General features: G+C 56.4%; 1 protein-coding gene across 7 annotated transcripts in view; it reads left to right on the forward strand.

Annotated features, from left to right (window-relative positions):
• RIMBP2 (RIMS binding protein 2) overlaps positions 1-13,227 on the forward strand; it is a 73,989-nt gene that overhangs the window by 25,728 nt on the left and 35,034 nt on the right. For all 7 annotated transcript variants that reach the window (XM_060118954.1, XM_060118949.1, XM_060118952.1 and 4 more), the window contains 4 exons: positions 253-329; positions 5,785-5,894; positions 8,176-8,985; positions 12,493-12,644. In XM_060118954.1, the coding sequence (XP_059974937.1) occupies positions 253-329; positions 5,785-5,894; positions 8,176-8,985; positions 12,493-12,644 (1,149 nt within the window). The remainder of the gene's footprint in view (positions 1-252; positions 330-5,784; positions 5,895-8,175; positions 8,986-12,492; positions 12,645-13,227) is intronic.

Consider the following 13,227-nt stretch of genomic DNA (forward strand, 5'->3'; position numbering starts at 1 on the left):
ACAGTATTGGGGGAGACAAGTTCTTTATAACTGTCCTCTGTGTGACCAAGAAGCCTGAAGGGAGGGATCCCGCCCCCATCTCTGGGTCACACCCAGGACCAAGAACCCGGGTGTGGCAGCAACTCATGGGGGTCCCACCATCTGAGGCTGAAAAGCCCAGGGGGACCGTGGAAGGGATCTCCTGCATGTTTCCGGCATGAGACGTGAAGCCTACAGCTTCAATGACCTGCACATCCATTGTGTCTTTAATAGATGGATAATGAACGGAATTCCAATACCACCAAGCAGAGATACTCGGGGAAGGTCCACTTGTGTGTCGCCCGCTATAGGTAAGAGCGGTGGTCCTCTCCACATCCTCTGAGCATCCGTAAGCACGGGCAGCCTCTGGGCAGATGGAGTGATGGGGGTGGGAGCACTCCATGAGCTGAGGGGACCCTTCCCAGGTGCCGAGAGGAAGCGGCCAGTTCAGCCAGGCTTTGGAGGATGGCAAGGGTGTGTCTGCTCTGCTAGAAAGAGTTTGGATAGTGTGTTAGTTTCCCAGGGCTGCCATTCAAAACCGTCACCAACTGGGTGGCTTAAAAACAGCAAAAATCCGTGCTCTCCCAGTTCTGGAAGGCAGAAGTGGGAAATCAAGGCATGGGGAGGACCAGCTTTTGCTGGCTGTCAGCATCCCTGACGTCCCTCAGCTGTAGACCCCCCGCTCCAATCTCTGCTTCCATCTTCACGTGCTCTTCTTCCCTGTGGGTCTCTGTGTGTTCCCTCTTCTTTTTATAAGGACCCCTGTCTTGGATTAGGGCCCACCCTACTCCAGGATGACCTCATCTTAACTTGATCCCACCTGCAAAGACCCTATTTCCAAATAAGGTCACCTCCACAGGGGCCAGGATCTGAACGTCTCTTTTGGGGGACACAGTTCACTCCATGACAGGCAGCAAGCTGAAACTCAAAGAGGGGCCCCCTTGCCCAGAGCCCCCTGCTTGGTGCCTGTCCGGCATCTTCCCTGTCCGCCCAGTGCCTGGGCCACATCACCTAGCTGTTACAGCTGCAGAGCTGAGCTCTTGTTGGAGGACCTGGGTGTCTGTGTCCACCGACGTCAGCCAGGTTGGTCATGCACGGCCCTCAGATTCTTTGTGGTTACCACTGAAAACTTTGAGATGGATGAGGGTTAGCCGCCTCCCTGCAACTTCCCTGCCTGGTTATAATGCGACAGGCATTATAATGCCCCGAGTTTGCCAGGTGTGCAGACACGGATGAATCACATAGTCACCAAAAGCAGACATAGAACAGTCAGACCTCCTGTACTTTATGCTCAGTGAGGACCTGGGCTCTTGTGTTTCCAGATGCTCCAGTGACCCTTTGCCTCCTGGGTTGGCCGGGCAGAAAGGGCAGTGTTCTGGGGTCAGACGCCACTGCCCTCTTAGTGGGCGACAGGCAACCAGAGTCCCCCATAAGGGGACTGAACGGTGCACGGAGCTGTTGAGGAATCAAACCTCAGGAGCCGTCACCAAGGGTGGATGCCTCCCTCACTAGATCCTTAAAATCTCTCCACGTGGAGGAGGCGGGGTGAGCTTCCTTTTAGCATGTCTGCGTACCTTCAGTGCCTTCCACCTTCTCCAGTGAGAACCATTTCTAATAACTACTCTACCTGTCAGTGGATTATTTTTTCGCTGATCCACTAATTTCACCAGTGCAAACCCACTTCTGACGTCCAGATACTGGAAGCCCGTGGAGTAGCCGCCCTGGGCTGGGGCGTCCTGGATGAGGATGCCAGCCAGCCCCTGAGGAGGCCCCGCCCCCCCCCCCCCCCCCGATCTGAATGCTGGCTGCCCCCGCCTGCATCCTTCATAGGGTCCATGGGGACATCACCATATCACTGGAGAGAGCTTTGAGGATGCCAGTCCTGGGGCCCAAGAAGGAGGGCTCAGCCCCGCCCCATGTCTGGTGGGAGGACGGTTCTTCCTTTGTGTGTGTGGAGCTTGGCTGGCACAGCTGTTCAGGCAGAGCCCTCTGGGCTGGCAGGTTGGGGCCGCGGCCGGGATGCTGATCTGGCTTCCAGGTTTGTCTCCCTCGCCAGCTGGGCCCTTCCCAGCGATGAGCCTGGCCCCTCGAGGCTGCGGTGGCCACCTGCTCCCTGGGCACGCCCTCCCTCCGCTCTCCTGGGGAGATGAGACCTTATTCTGGGGAAGGTGCCCAAGAGCTGGGGCATCCAGAGGCTGGATCCACAGCCAGCGTGAAAGCAGGCAGAGAGAAAGCCTGAGTGGTCAACCGGTGTATAGCCAACACCGCGGTCCCCAGCCGCGGCCAGGGCGCTCGGTGAGCTCCGTCCCCATCCTCTGTGGGCGCTCTGGGTGTTTTCCACCTCACACCCAGCCAAATCAAACCACATGAGAATAGTCCCAGACAGGATCGCGCGGATCTCAGTTCCCCAAACACCCTGCGCATCCCTGGAGGAGTGGCTCGAAGGTAAGGGGAGTTTGGGGGTGTTTCCCCCCCCGGAGCTAAACACTGTCCTTACTCAGCACCCTGCTTTGAAGTTTCCCCAAACTCGAAACAGGAGAAGCCCTGCTCCCCATGGCCCCGTGCCCTCCTCCCACCTCTGCTCTAGGAGGGGCCTGTGGAGCGGCCTTCGCTTCCCCATCTCTTGCCCCCTCTTCAGCCCGGTGTCCCCTCCCCCAACAGCAGGACGAGCCTCGCTGAGGCTCCAGGGGGCCCCTTTCCAGAAGTCCGGCAGGCACCCGACACAGGCCTCCCGCACCCTTCCTTTTAAACAGCTTTACTGAGGGGTCAGTCACATAGCTTACAGTCCCCCCATTTTTTTAAATTGGAGTGCAGTTGATTTGCAATGCTGTGTTAGTTTCTGCTGCCCAGCAAAGTGCACCTGTTGTACATATACATGTACCCACTCTTTTTTAGAATCTTTTCCCATGTAGACCATTACAGAGTACTGAGCAGAGTTCCCTGTGCTCTGCGGTAGCTCCTTGTTAGTTCTCTATTTTATATAGTGTGTCTGTGTCCATCCCAATCTCCCAGTTCATCCCACCCCCCCGACCCCCCTTGGTCAACATCCGTTTGTTCTCTACGTCTGTGACTCTCTTTCTGCTTTGCCAGTAAGTTCATCTGGACCGTTTTTCTAGATTCCGCATATAAGCGATATTACACCGTATTTGTTTTCCTCTTCCTGGCTGACTTCACTCTGTATGACAGTCTCTAGATGCAACGCACAGTACGTGCCATCCTCGCCACTGTCAAGTTGAGAACATTCCTGTCCGCTCACCAAGACCCCCGTCCCTTTCAGGTGTCAGCCCATCCCCTCCATCCCCCCCCCAAATAACCACTAACCTTTCAGTCGCTGTGGGTTCCCCGTTCTGGACATTTCCTTCCCGTCTTAGCATTGTGTCATCAAGGCTCACCCACTGCAGCTCCGTCCCCTTCTATCCCCGGGTCACAGCGGACTTCAGGGAGACCGCATTTTATCCGTCCACCCCCGATGGATGTGGACTCCGTCGTCGGTGCACAGTTCCCCTCGGTGCCCACGGTTCCCTCCCCACGCTGGCCTCTTCCACCCTCTTTCTCACCAGCTGAGACTTCTCTTCCTGAGAGTGAAGCGTGGGCCTCCTGAAGGCTGGGCCCCTGTCCCCTGTCTTCCAGCTCCATCCTCCCCCCTTGGGCGGCCTCTTCTGCACGTGGACCACTCCAGGCTCCACCTGCAGCCACAGCCTCTCTGAGCCTAGGCAGCGTAAGGCGCCTGGAACTGGGCCCTGGGCCTCCCGTCCCACCGCATCCAGCCCCACTCCCGCCAGCCCCTGCCCAGTAATTGCACCCACATCTGCACCTCCTGAGGCCAGAAAGCTTTGAGTCCTCCGGGACCCTGCTCCCCTGCCCTCATGCCCAGGCAGCCCCCCTTCCATCTCCTCTAAGGGCACCCCCTGCCCAGCTAGACCCCATCCACACAGCATCAGAGGGACCCTTCTGTAAATCGCAAATGCGGTCACATCACTCCGTAGGTGACGGCTCCTTCCCGACAGCTATTAGCTCTGGAGGTTAAATCCACAGTGATCTGGCCCCTGCGACCCACGGCCCCCAGTGCTCCTACCCTCACCCGTCCTTCTCCAGAAGCTGAGGGGACCCCGCTCCCTTCCTCCTGGCCTTTGCACGTGCCATTCCCTCTGCCAGAAACCACGTTTGGCTTCACTCCACCCGCTGGGCTTTCACATCATACATCCGTCTGCTTTGCTTTCCATCCTGATGCAGATGCCCCGACAGTCACTGACTCAGCAAAACCCTCAGGGCGTTGGACAATGTCCCTGGACCTCTGGACTCTGAGGGACAGGGCGACGTGGTGTGGTTAGACCCACACAGGGTGAGGGTCAGGAGGCCTTCGTTCTGCTCCCACCCACACCTCCTAGTGAGCGTGTGGCCTTGGACAAGTCCTTGCACTTCAGTTGGCCACGAGAATTGGGAATGAGAATACTGTCTTCTCTGCTCTCCTCACTGGGCGTCAGTGGGGATCAAAGAAAACACACAGAGGAGAGTGCTGGTACCCCATGGGGCTGCTGGCCCCCACGGGGGCTGCTGTGGCTTCACCCTTTGTGTGACAGGACGCTGAGTGACACCCTTTGTTCTTTTTGTTTACGTGATCATCTCCCACGATCACTGATGTCACTTTTATTTTCTTGTTGAGTCCTTTCCTGTTATTTTAAATTAATTGACCCTTTAATTAGAAAATCAAAAATTCATCTCACATGTTTTATCTGCAAGTTGGACATGACTTTAAAAAATGTTAATTCCAATATTTTGAGGATTTGAGAAGTGGGCATTTTACAGTCCTAGTGGGGAGGGGAAGATAAAATGTGCATCCATTTGGAGAATATTTTGGCTGTACCTACCCAAGACCTCTAAAATGTGCAGGACTTTGACCAAACAAATATACTACCTTGGGACTTATCTTTAGGAAGAGAGTGGGCAGGTGTGCAACATATGTTAGTAAGGATATTGGATGCAGCACTGATTATATCAGCCAAAAGTTTGAAGAAATATCAATGCCCAACATAGAAAATTGGTTAAATAAAGTATGTTAATCTCTTCAGTGGCGTATTATACAGCCATTAAAAAGGATATGATAGAATATTTCATGAGGGGAAAGATAATCATGTCATATTGCAAAGTGTAAAAAGTAAGCAGGTGACTAAAGAATATATGTCATATGATTCTACCTGTGATCAATAATATATATTGAATGATTATAGGATTAATTACTTTTTTATTTGCTTGCTGATTTGGAAATTTATTTAAAAATATAATTTGGAGTCATTTAAATGTCATCTGATACAAAGGACTCAGTGTACAGCTTGCTTCCAGAACTACCATTTAGCATGAAACCTGTGTGAGTTGAGCTACTGATGGCCTGAGTTTTCAGTGCATGGACAATCCACGAGCCCATCGCATGGGTCTAAAATGTCCTGGCGACAGCAGGGAGGAGGCCCCAAGCTCTGCAAGGGACGGGCTGGGGTCAGTCTCCATCCAGAGCTTTTTTTTTTTTTTTTTTTTTTTTTTTGTGGTACGTGGGCCTCTCACAGTTGTGGCCTCTCCCATTACAGAGCACAGGCTCCGGACGCGCAGGCTCAGCGGCCATGGCTCATGGGCCCAGCCGCTCCGCGGCATGTGGGATCCTCCCGGACTGGGGCACAAACCAGCGTCCCCTGCATCGGCAGGTGGACTCTCAACCACTGCGCCACCAGGGAAGCCCCCAGAGCATTACTGAATGGGTTTTGTTTCTCTCTCTAGTTACAACCCCTTCGATGGGCCAAATGAGAACCCAGAGGCTGAGCTGCCCCTTACGGCGGGGAAGTACCTCTACGTCTATGGAGACATGGACGAGGACGGCTTCTATGAAGGTCAGTGAGAGCGTGGTGGGCAGGTGGCACACACAGGCCAGGCCAGGGCCGGGCCACCCATCACTCCAGGCCGTCCCAGCCTCTGCTCTGACCCTCCTGCCCTCCAGAGTTACAAGGTATTTGTTCCCCTTTTGTCTGATTGAGTGGGGTTTCCTATTTTTAACCCCAAGCAGCCCTCTGACACGGGGTGGATACCTTCTAATGTTCACGTCCACAGAGCTTCCCAGGAGCTCCCACAGACACGTGGGGCTGACAGGTGAGGGTTTCTCCTCCCCGGCTCTCTTACAGCCCAGCACCTTCTCCGAGGCAGGGCCAGGGACCCTTTCAGGGGACCTCATCTGGTTCATAGCGATCCCACTGACCTTCAGCCTCTGTTGTTAACCTAGGGTGGTCCAGCCCCGTGTCCTGCCTGACCACTTCCTGCACCTTGTGCAGTGTGAGACCAGGAAATGGGAATTCCTCTGCCCAAAACTCATAACCTTGGTCACTTTTGTAGCTAGAGGATGAACATGGGACATCCACAGGAGCTTCATAAATCCAGATTCCTCAGTTCCCTAAACTCTCCCATTGCCCTAACAGAAGCGTCTCGGTTTCCTCCTGTCCCTCTGAGCAGAAAAAATTGTTTCTTGCTAAACTAGCAGGTTTCTCTTGCATGACCTCCTGGAGTTTCCTTGGAGCTGATGGCCACACTCCTGGCTCTTGTCTTGGGGTTGATGGGCCCTGAGATCAGGTGGCCTCTGCTGAGGTCGGCGAGCAGCAGCCCAGACTGGGCTGTTTTTCTGAAGGTGCCAGAACCTGGGGTCATTGAAATTCTTGGTTTCCATTAGTTACTGGAAAAACAGTGGCACAGCCATGGGTAGTCCTCCTGAGAAATTTCACCAACTGGTGGCAAAACTGCTTGAACTCTTAACACAAATTCACATTGCCGTCACCGATGTGTGCACCAGGGGAGAACTATGTGCCCGAGGCGGCTGCCAGGTAACCCTCGTTGGAATTCTCTAGAGTATTTGCGCCAGGCACTGTGCCCACACAGACTTTCCAGAGGCCGGATGAAAGGCAGGCGGCCGAGCTCAGCGTTGCGTCGTCCACATGACAGTGGCAAGCTCGCCCCCTCACTACGCAGGTGGTCACGGTTGCCACCTTAACGGGTGGCTGTGGCAATAAATGAGGACGCAGACGTGGGGTCTGAGGGCGGGGCCGGGCACACAGGACCTGCTGCCACTCCCATCCTCCTCCTCCTTGACATCTTGAGACCCGCCCCCCAGCTGGGGACGGGAGCAGAATCAGAGATCCTCAGACTCAGCGGTCAGCATCCCTCTCGCCCAGGCCCGTCGCACGTCCCGTGAGGCGTGCGTGTGCCTACTGGGAGCAGACCCCACCCTTCGTTCCACGCTTCCCAGCCTCCCGGGTCCCTGGACCCCCAGTCAAGCCCTTTCTGCGACACGCCAGGGGAAACAGCCCTTTCCTGCTGGTGTCGCGAGATCACCCAAACTGTGTCATCTCTGAAGCTCCTCCGAACGCTTCTCAGTTTTCCACGGCTCTGCTCTCGGCAGGCTTCCGAGCCCCATGAATAAAGAGAACGCAAAAAAATGAGACCATTTCATGAAATAAAAGATGGTCCCTGCTGTGACTGCCCATGGCCATGAGAGCTAGTTTGGTGGTATTTTTTGGGCCACTCAGCCTCCAGGTGGTTCTGGGACCAAATTGATCGTCTCTCACCAAACGGACACATGTCAGGAATTTCGCCAAGACAGACACATTGCTCTGCAAGGGGGGGAAATTCACCTTTTAATTCCTGTTTGTGTGATCACCTAATCAAAAATCAGAGTAAGGTGTGTAATTTTTTTAGCCTCCAAACCCACGCAGTTTGCATGCTGTTTGTCCTTCTGACAAACTCTTACTGAGCACCTACTCTGTGCCAGGTGTCCCTGTAGGTCTAGCAGGGAACAAAGTTCCCTGTCCTCCCAGAACTTCGTCCCTGTTGGAAGGGGGGCGTTGACACACACATGTGTGTGGCTGGCCGCGGTGTGCTGGGTGCTATGGGGGAAGCCAGCCTCACTGGTGGGGTGGCAGGTGGCAGGTTGCGGGGTGCTGTCCCGACACAGGGGCGGGGGTCCCAAAGAGGTGATGCTGGAGTGATTCCTGTAAAGGGCTGAGGAATCCACTGTGACCCTGCTGCTTTCCGTAGAGCAGCCCCCTTGCGGGAAGGCGCAGACTCCACTGCAGGCCCTCAGGACCCCACGGGACAGCTGGGTGGTAACCCTGTCCTCGTACCCCACAGGCGAGCTGCTGGACGGGCAGAGGGGCCTGGTGCCCTCCAACTTCGTGGATTTTGTCCAGGACGAGTCTCGACTGGCAGGCACTCTGGGGAAAGACCAGGATCAGAACTTCATCAACCACGCTGGCGCCGGCTTGGAGGCGGAGCACGTCCTGGACCTCCACTCCCCGACGCACACGGACTCCGGCCCCTCTAACCACGGGGCGGGGACGCTGGACACGAACATCGATGACATCGGAGAAGACATCGTGCCTTACCCTCGGAAAATCACCCTCATCAAGCAACTTGCCAAAAGTGTCATTGTGGGCTGGGAGCCCCCAGCGGTGCCCCCGGGCTGGGGGACTGTGGGCACCTACAACGTGCTGGTGGACGCAGAGACGCGCCTGAGCCTGGCGCTGGGTGGCAGGACCAAGGCCCTGGTGGAGAAGCTGAACATGGCAGCCTGCACCTACCGCATCTCCGTGCAGTGTGTCACCAGCCGCGGCAGCTCGGACGAGCTGCGCTGCACGCTGCTGGTGGGCAAGGACGTGGTGGTGGCCCCGTCCCACCTGCGTGTGGACAACATCACGCAGGTCTCCGCCCAGCTCTCCTGGGTGCCCACCAACAGCAATTACAGCCATGTCATCTTCCTCAACGAGCAGGAGCTGGACGTCGTCCGGGCCACCAGCTACAAGTACCAGTTCTGCAACCTCAGGCCCAATGTGGCTTACAAGGTGAAGGTCCTGGCCAAGCCCCACCAGATGCCCTGGCAACTGCCCCTGGAGCAGAGGGAGAGGAAGGAAGCCTTCGTGGAGTTCTCCACACTGCCGGCAGGTGAGCTGTCCTCCTGGGCTGGGGGGTCGGGGGGGAGGTAGTCCCCAAGGGAGGGGACACCGGGATGTCACCCTGTGCAAGGGGAGGGGCGGGGGGAGCAGCAGGGGAGCCGCTGCCGACAGCCAGCGCCGTCCTGGAGCATCCTTCGATCAGCCGGGAACCACGGAATACACCCACGCATGCCTGTGTGTGTGTGAGAGGATTCTGTTCAGGGGCCGTGTTGTTGGAAATATTTAACGCTTGCATCTGTAAGAGGCTCGTCCTACAGAAGACAGGAGGAAACAAGAGCACCCTGGGCAATTGGAGGGTTCCGTCTTCCTGGTGTCACCCACTCCTGGACGTGCGCTCACAGAGAGGAGCCATGGAGGGGGTGCCCACAGCGCTCTCAAAATTGTTCTCTCTTCTCATGTCTCCTTTTGATATATATACATTTACGTATATGTATCTCACACATACGGGTGAATCTGCGAAGACATGAAGTTCCATTGTGGATGCTATCTTGGGTTCCGGGCACCCGTCTGCCTCCTTCCCCGCACTCCCAGCTGTAACAGGAGGAGGAATGCACCCCTCTCCCGTCCCCCCACACTCTCTCCCAGGAAACTGTAAAGAGATGGGCTGAGATGGACATCCTCCCGGGTCGGCTCATCCTCCAGTTGATCTCAGGGGCAGCTGCCACTGCCGTCTCCATGAGGTTCCGTCATGCTGATCTTGGCTGGGGCTCACGTACAAGGCAGCCCTTCCGAGCAAGGCAGCCGTGCGCAGGATGGGAGCCCGAACACCTGGGGAAGAGCAGCCTTCTTGGAGCAAAGAAGGTTGTGTCTGCAAAGATACGTGAGGGCATATTTTGATACCTCGAGGGCTTGTTTTAGTCCTCTGATGTTCACAGAATTCCCTCAAAATGCCTGTCTCGACAACCTCCTCGATTTGTCTTCTGTGATTAATTAACCCAGCTCTGCCCAACCTCATTTGTCAGCAGGTTGACAAACAATTCAGTGGTTCTCCAGGATCATTTCTACTAACTGCAGAAAGCCTTCCATCTAACCTGAGATTGGCTCTCCAATTTATGATGGATTTGCTTTTTATTGCATGGTGCTCTCCAGTCTTTTTGAAATCCATCATCAACTAGAGTCTGACCTACAAAGCAGCAAGGTCAGGGGCAGGCGGGACAGACATTACTTCGAGGAGGGAGCAGGTCTGACTAGGAACTAATTTATGAAGGGTCAGTTCATTCATCTTGTAAGGTGATGCTGGATTTCCTGCCTGCCTATCGGGATGTCAGTCGTGGATACTGGGAGAGTGACGACTTGAGCTTTTCATTGGTTCCTGCGTGAAGTCTTGTGGTCAGTGCTGGGGGGTGAAGAAGCCAGAGGCACCAAACCCAGAGACCCCAGGGCCTCCGAGGAGAGGCAAGAGCACATATGTTGGGGCAGCCGGGAGAGTCTTCGTGGAGAAGCTCACGTTGAGATGGAGAGGGACCAGGAGAAGATGCTGAGCCCAGGGCCTGTTCCCGTAGGTTCACACCCAGTTCCTGGCTGTCTTAGTCAGCTCGGGCTGATGTAACATAATGCCATAAACTAAGTGGCTTAAGAACAACAGGCATTTATTTCTCACAGTCCTGGAGGCTGGAAGTCCGAGATAAGGCGTGGGCAGACTCAGTGTCTGGTGAGGCCCACTTCCTGGCTCCTAGACGGTGAAGACACTGTGTCCTCACCTGGAGGATGGGGCGAGGGAGCCCTCTGGGGCCTTGTTGATAAGGGCACGAATCCCACTCATGGGGGCTCCCCCCTCATGACCTGATCACCTCTCACAGGCCCCTCCTCCAAGTGCCGTCACCTTGGGGTGAAGACACTGTGTCCTCACCTGGAGGATGGGGCGAGGGAGCCCTCTGGGGCCTTGTTGATAAGGGCACGAATCCCACTCATGGGGGCTCCCCCCTCATGACCTGATCACGTCCCACAGGCCCCTCCTCCAAGTGCCGTCACCTTGGGGGTTAGGATTGCAAGATACGAATTTGGGGGGGATGCAAACATGCAGTCCACGGCAGACTAGTGCCTTTGCCTGTCCAGGCGGAGGAGGACTTTGTGGAAATGTCACGAGTGAGAGGCATGGGGAGGGCAGCCCCTGAACCTCGTTCAGCATGAGCTCGACGACGGGCATGTGGCTGGACCAGGTGTCCCCACGTGATGGACGTCCGTGAGATCCCCTCACCTCTGGGTCACTGGAGGGATGGGCTGGAGCTGGCAGATCACAGCTACACAAGTCTTCCCCACCCTCAAAACCCTGGCCCTCCGCTGTCATTGCTCTTGTGGTAGAAGTGGGCACTCAGCAAACTCCCCAGCCAGTTTCAGTTCTTGACCTTCGCCCTTAAGAATAATGACCCATGTGTCATGTTTGAATGGACCGTCCAGGTACAATTTAACTTCTGAAGCTGGTTGTAGGGAAGTTCAGAAGCCCCATATTGCAGTGTGTTGACGGTGGGTTGCATCAGCCTTACTCATGAGCTGCACTGAGCTGCAGGCTGGCGTTTCCAACACACAATAGCCGAGCAGCTTCCCTGGAACCTTAACGTCCTCATTTGCAAAACAAGGATGCGCTGAATTCACAGGACTGTTGTGCAGATCACGTGATGTAAAGAGTCCAAAGAGAGTAGCAGAATGAGAAGCACATAGAGAATCCTCAGCAAACAGCCATTGCCCCCCCCAACAGAAATCCACGGGGCGGAGCAGCGTCTTGGAGGATGAAGCTCATACCTTCTTCCTGAAAGTTACACGTTCCTTTCCGAATAGAATGCTAGTTATGGGGGATTTGCACCAGACAGACCCCGGGGGAAAAGGAGCTGCCTGTGGGTTACAGGGCAGACAGGTGGTCCTGCTGTCCCCAAGAGCCACCTGGAAGGACCAGTGACATGACCCTGGCCTCCTTGTTGGTTGAAGTAGCTGCTCAAGACTTCCATGGTGAGCGCGATTCAAATGGGTTCGGGGGCAAAGGAAGCGGCCCAGCTGGTCAGCCGTGCAGTGTGTGTGCAGAGCCGGTGTCCAGGGCCGGGTGGCTTCATCAGAACCGTCTCTCTCCAGCTTCCGGCTCTGTCCTGTCCCACAAGGTGGTGAGATGGGGGATGTGCGGTCCAGCTCACTGCCCCCAAGTCTGATGAAGAGAGAGACGGAGGGACACAGGGAAGGCGGAGGGAGGAGGGGCGCAGAAGAGTATGGAGAGGCGGCAGGGATTTCTTTCCTCTGCCAGACGCTGGGTCCTCGTGGCCGGCTGGCCTGGCCCGGGTCACGGGCTCCCCTGGGGACGGAGCACCGTGAGCGGGGTTCCAGGAGGGCACCGTGTGTGTCCGGGAGCCGCCACTTCCTCACCCTCGTGCCCTGCTTTCACGCTTCATATTCTGCCCGCGACCCCTGGAGGCTTGAACAGAAGATCTCGTTTCCGGGCGCCCCCAGCCGGGCGTGGTGGCAGCTCTTCTGCCAGAGGGCCGTGTCCTGACAGCTCTGCTCTGTCCCCCAGGTCCTCCCGCCCCGCCCCAGGACATTGCCGTCCAGGCCGCGGCCACCCCAGCCACTGTCCACGTCTCCTGGAAGCCGCCCGCCCTGACGGCCACGGGGCTGTCCAATGGAGCCAACGTCACCGGCTACGGCGTGTATGCCAAAGGGCAGAGGGTGAGTCCTTGCGGGGGCAGCGCTCGCCCCAGAGGCCCCAGCCCTCTCCGCTCAGTGACGGGCGACTCTCCCTCTCTCCTCAGCCCCCAAGACCCCCCAGCAGCTACTTAAGCACCCCCTGCGCCGCCATCCCGGGCTCGGCTGCAGGACACGGAGAATTCCATCCTTGTCCTCCTTCGCAGAGTGCTGTCTGCCCTTCTCCCGCAGTGACTACCTGTCCTGCTCGGGACCTTTCTTGTTCTCCCCTGGGTACCAAAAATTCACATCTTTCGAGCCCCAGGATATCAGAGCCCACTCAGTAGATTCCACCAAACCGATTATTGGCGAGACGGTAGTCCAAATGCCCCGGAAACGCTGCAGGGAAGTGTTAATGCCCGCTGTAGGGGAGCCCGTAATCTCAAGCCCCAGCCGGTCCCGGCACAGGAAACGGACACGGCTGCCCTTGGGGGGCGGGGCTGGAGCACGCTTCTGTCTGCTCTCCACTCCCCACCCTGTCCCCCGCGGCCCCAGGCCCAGGGCTGCTGCATCAGACGCAGGGCGGTGTCCCAGCTCGCCCCGGGAGAGCGGCCGCTGCAGGGCCCTC

Source organism: Mesoplodon densirostris, chromosome 15 (assembly GCF_025265405.1).
Source record: "Mesoplodon densirostris isolate mMesDen1 chromosome 15, mMesDen1 primary haplotype, whole genome shotgun sequence".
Classification (NCBI taxonomy): Eukaryota; Metazoa; Chordata; class Mammalia; order Artiodactyla; family Ziphiidae; genus Mesoplodon; species Mesoplodon densirostris.